At 42.5% G+C, this 3,739-nt stretch overlaps 1 protein-coding gene across 1 annotated transcript in view; it reads right to left on the bottom strand.

Annotated features, from left to right (window-relative positions):
- Nucleotides 1-1,147: 1,147 nt before the first annotated feature.
- The window catches only part of KCNA4 (potassium voltage-gated channel, shaker-related subfamily, member 4), a 2,739-nt gene continuing 147 nt past the window's right edge, over nucleotides 1,148-3,739 (bottom strand). The window contains exon 2 of the mRNA XM_009083187.1: nucleotides 1,148-3,734. Coding sequence (XP_009081435.1) covers nucleotides 1,913-3,734 — 1,822 coding nt within the window. The 3' untranslated portion in view covers nucleotides 1,148-1,912. The remainder of the gene's footprint in view (nucleotides 3,735-3,739) is intronic.

Below are 3,739 nucleotides of genomic sequence, written 5' to 3'. Positions count from 1 at the left end.
GAAACTTTTAGAAGAAGCGATTCACAGAAAATCCACAAAGGCAAAAAAAACAACCATTAAAGAGAAGCCAATGTCTAGGACTCTGTTTGGTGCCACATACAGCAAACAACACTCATCTGATAGATTATGCATCATGTCGTGGGTGCTCAGCTCAGAGCTTTTGTTGTCCCCTGTCAGTTCCAGAACTGTAGGTCAGTCACTAGCTACTTCTCTCCCCTGCAAGAACCCTCTACTCAGCTTTAAAAGATTACTGCAAAACTACTATAATTCAGCAGCATTGGTAAGTCTTTTTTTTTTTTGCTTTCAGAATGGCCTGTCCTGGGCCTTAAAGTGCATATGCCAATTTGGTTCAAGTTTTATAATCTGGAATGTTCCACAGTGCCTCTTCAAAAAACAGATCCAGTTTCATTGTGCCTTCCCTAGGTAATGGCAAGTCTGAAAAAAAATACTTGTTCTGAATCTATTATTTATGTTACATGCAGCAATATCTTACCTATTTCAATTCTGGAGTCTGGAATAAATTGAAGGCCAGATAATCTTCACCTACCTTAGTCTCCTAGGAAGGGCAATGGAAGTTGGGGGTTTGACACATGGTGAAATACAGCTGGCCTAAGAATCAGTGGAAAGAAACCATGGAATGTTTTCACACGGACTCCATGGGACCCAACAGATTCATTTTGAATACCAGAATGCCTATTTTGGGTCTTAAATGTTGCTTCAAATATACATGGGTGAAAGCTGTAATCCAGGGAAAACGCAGCACCAATAATAGCACGTTAAAAGTCAGCAATTCTCAACTGTCAGTACTGTAACAACTGAATATCTTATTACTTCTACCTTCTCCTCCCATACACTGAACTGCTTCAATACTGGCAAAGTGCATGTACTAATCATAGACCCTGAATGTCAAATGAAGCAGGAAAAAGAGATAAATTAGGTTGTTACTTCTTGAGGGCATCAGTAGAAAACACCGATTTCAAAGAATTTTGATTACAAAATTTTACTTCACAATCCTTTTCCAGATCACAGATATTCATAATTAAAAAGAGGATGGAATTAATGTAATGTTAGCTGTTTTGCCATCAGCATCACAAAGGAAAAAAAAAAAGAAACAATAAAATATGATGCAGAATTCACTCTTCCAATGATTGTCATTGAACTATTACATTAGTAAACATTCACAGTATGAAGTCTCTTTCAATATATCTCCAGCATATAAAGTAGTGCAAAAAAGCATTCCAGTCATTTTGCCTTTGCAGTCAGACCAGGTTAAATGATTCTCTTACTTCATTTCTTTCATTATTAGACAACAAATGCTGCAATGCCTCCAAAGAGAGTTATAAAAATAAACAATTTCTGGAGGGTCAACAGCCTTTTCAAAGTAAATTTCCAGTTAAAAACAAGCATTATAGATTTCAAGAAAAAAAATTTAGATCTATCTTCTGTAGAATATCTTTTTACAATAAATTTACCATTTGAAAAACAATGACTATGGTATCCAATGATTTATGGTAGCTGCTATTAAAGCACTGATAAATAGATAAATGACTACCAAACTTCATTGTTTCTTACATAGTAAATACCTCTGAATGCCAACTTTTACCACAGAGCTGTTATTAGTGATGTCGACAGTTCATGCACCCACTTTGACTTGGTTTTTCACAAATCTTTCAGCCTCCTGTGCAAAACACTTGCATTCTAATAAAAATATAAAGTCTGAAAATGTATCAGATCTAGCAATCCTTTCCTCAAGTCATACCACTTACTTGATATGTAATACATGTTTAGCAATGCTTTTTATTTGTATTTAACCATTAAATGGCATACTACCGTATGCTGCGGACTCTTGTTTGCATATTTCATTTTTTCACTGCACTCTTTAATGCATAAATATATTTGGAAACGTTCAAAATTACACATCAGTTTCCACAGAATTTGAATTTACACAGTTTTTCTTCTCTGACTCACTGCTATTCCCCGTGTCCTGACTTTTGTTCTCCTTTACACAAAGAGATTCTTTAACTCCTTCTTCCATCTCCAAATACTCTGATTTATCCTCTGTGGAGGAAGATGATGGGCTTCTAAATCTCTTCAGTAAATTTGTTGGGAGGTAAGGACAACTGACTGCATTTTGCATCATCTGTGTTTGTTCTTCGTTCTCAGTTTCTCTATGGTAGAAATAGTTAAAATTGGAGACAATCACTGGCACTGGTAAAGCAATGGTTAACACTCCCGCAATGGCACACAGGGACCCAACAATTTTCCCACCCACAGTTATGGGTTTCATGTCCCCATAACCAACTGTAGTCATGGTCACCACAGCCCACCAAAAGGCATCTGGGATGCTTTGAAAATGGGTGGCAGGCTCATCAGCTTCTGCAAAGTAAACAGCACTGGAAAACAAAATGACTCCAATAAAAAGAAAAAAGATGAGGAGGCCAAGTTCCCTCATGCTGGCCCTGAGCGTATGACCCAGGATCTGCAAACCCTTGGAGTGCCTGGAGAGCTTGAAGATGCGAAACACCCTGACCAGACGAATGATCCTCAGGATGGCAAAGGACATGGCCTGTTGGCTGCCCTGCTCCTGCGCCAAGTCAGTGCCCAGAGTAATGAAGTAAGGCAAGATGGAGACAATGTCTATGATGTTCATGATGTTCTTGAAGAAGTGTGCTTTGCTTGGACATGCAAAGCAGCGCACTGTAAACTCAAAGGAGAACCAAATGATGCACACTGTCTCTACAATGAAAAAGGGGTCATTGAAGATGGTGTGCTCCCCAGCATTCAGGTGAAGAGACTCGTTGGAAAGCCCCTTCCCTAAGCTCAGGGACATGACGAATTCTTTGTCATCTCTGAACTCTGGTAAAGTCTCCAGACAAAAGATGACGATGGAGATCAGGATGACCAAGACAGAGACAATGGCAATGCCTCTGGCTGGACTGGAGCTCTCCGGGTACTCAAACAGCAGCCAAACCTGCCTCGTAAACTCATTCTCCGGCAAAACTTTGTCCTCTTCCTCTTTGACAAACCCTTCATCCTCCCTGAACTTGAGCATGGCCTCTTCCCCAAGCTGGTAGAACTTCACCTCCTCAGAGAAGATGTCAAAGGGGACATTGACTGGCCTCTTCAGCCGACCACCACTCTGGTAGTAGTACAGGATGGCATCAAAGCTGGGTCGGTTCCTGTCAAAGAAGTACTCGTTCCTGAGAGGATCGAAGTATCTCCCTCGCTTCGCTGGGTCACCCAACAACGTCTCCGGGAACTGAGCTAATGTCTTCAGTTGGGTCTCAAAGCGCAGTCCTGACACGTTGATCACCACGCGCTCGCAACACTCGTACTCACTGTAGCGAACAGAGCTGTAACCCCCAGGGCCTCCACCATCATCAGGTGGCTGCTCCGAGTATGAAAACTCATCCTCCCCATAGTCATCGCTGTAGTAGCGCTTTCCTTCTTCCTCATCGTCTTCATCCTCATCTTCATCCTCCTCTTCCTCCTCACTCAAGTCCTTCAGTATTCTCTCCTCGGAACCGCTGAGCGGCAGCAGCTCAGAGCAGGGGAAGGAGGCCCCACACTCCCTACCTCCCAAGTGGTGGCTCCTCTTTTTCCCTTTCTTCCTCCTCTTCCCGCTCTGGCGGTGGGGCAGGCTGCTGCGCGGCGCGCTCCCACCGTGAGAGGAGGATGCACCTCGACTCTCCTCCTGATGGTAGTGGTGATAGGGTCCACCTCCACCTGCTGCCCCACC

The sequence above is a fragment of the Acanthisitta chloris genome, unplaced genomic scaffold (assembly GCF_000695815.1).
Source record: "Acanthisitta chloris isolate BGI_N310 unplaced genomic scaffold, ASM69581v1 scaffold37879, whole genome shotgun sequence".
Classification (NCBI taxonomy): Eukaryota; Metazoa; Chordata; class Aves; order Passeriformes; family Acanthisittidae; genus Acanthisitta; species Acanthisitta chloris.
The sequence above is the reverse complement of the archived record's forward strand: the minus strand, read 5'-3'. Positions and strand labels throughout refer to the sequence as shown.